Below are 348 nucleotides of genomic sequence, written 5' to 3'. Positions count from 1 at the left end.
ACGCACTCAGGCATGTGTGTGTGTCTCAGGTCCGAGGTGTGAGAGTTTGAGTGTGGTGGTTAAAAGAGAAGGAGTGTGACGAGGGCATGCAAGGATGGAGGAGAGAAAGGACATAAAGGAGAAAATGTTTTGTTCCAGCAACCTTAGAGAAGAGAGACAGTTCTATAAAGCTTAGTAATGGTACTCCTCATTGAGGGCAGGCTCGCAGAAGAACCGAGAGCCGCGCTTGGCTGTGCGGGCGGTAAAGGGCACTGTCTTCAGCACTGCATTGAGAACAACAAGGACAACAGCCAAGACAAGACAAACACAATTTAAGAAAAGCAGACTCCTACAGGGTTTAGCACTTGT

At 48.3% G+C, this 348-nt stretch overlaps 1 protein-coding gene across 3 annotated transcripts in view; it reads right to left on the bottom strand.

The window, feature by feature from the left end:
- Window positions 1-348, bottom strand: part of fmnl2a (formin-like 2a) — a 52,515-nt gene that overhangs the window by 3,863 nt on the left and 48,304 nt on the right. Inside the window, exon 26 of one of the 3 annotated variants that reach the window (XM_035676912.1) lies at window positions 143-263. The exons of the other annotated variants lie outside the window; for them this stretch is intronic. Within the exon in view, the coding sequence (XP_035532805.1) occupies window positions 172-263 (92 nt within the window). The 3' untranslated portion in view covers window positions 143-171. The remainder of the gene's footprint in view (window positions 1-142; window positions 264-348) is intronic. 3 annotated transcript variants of the gene reach the window in all.

This window comes from Morone saxatilis, unplaced genomic scaffold (assembly GCF_004916995.1).
Source record: "Morone saxatilis isolate NCDOM2014 unplaced genomic scaffold, NCSU_SB_2.0 Contig5, whole genome shotgun sequence".
In the NCBI taxonomy this organism is placed as follows: Eukaryota; Metazoa; Chordata; class Actinopteri; family Moronidae; genus Morone; species Morone saxatilis.
The sequence above is the reverse complement of the archived record's forward strand: the minus strand, read 5'-3'. Positions and strand labels throughout refer to the sequence as shown.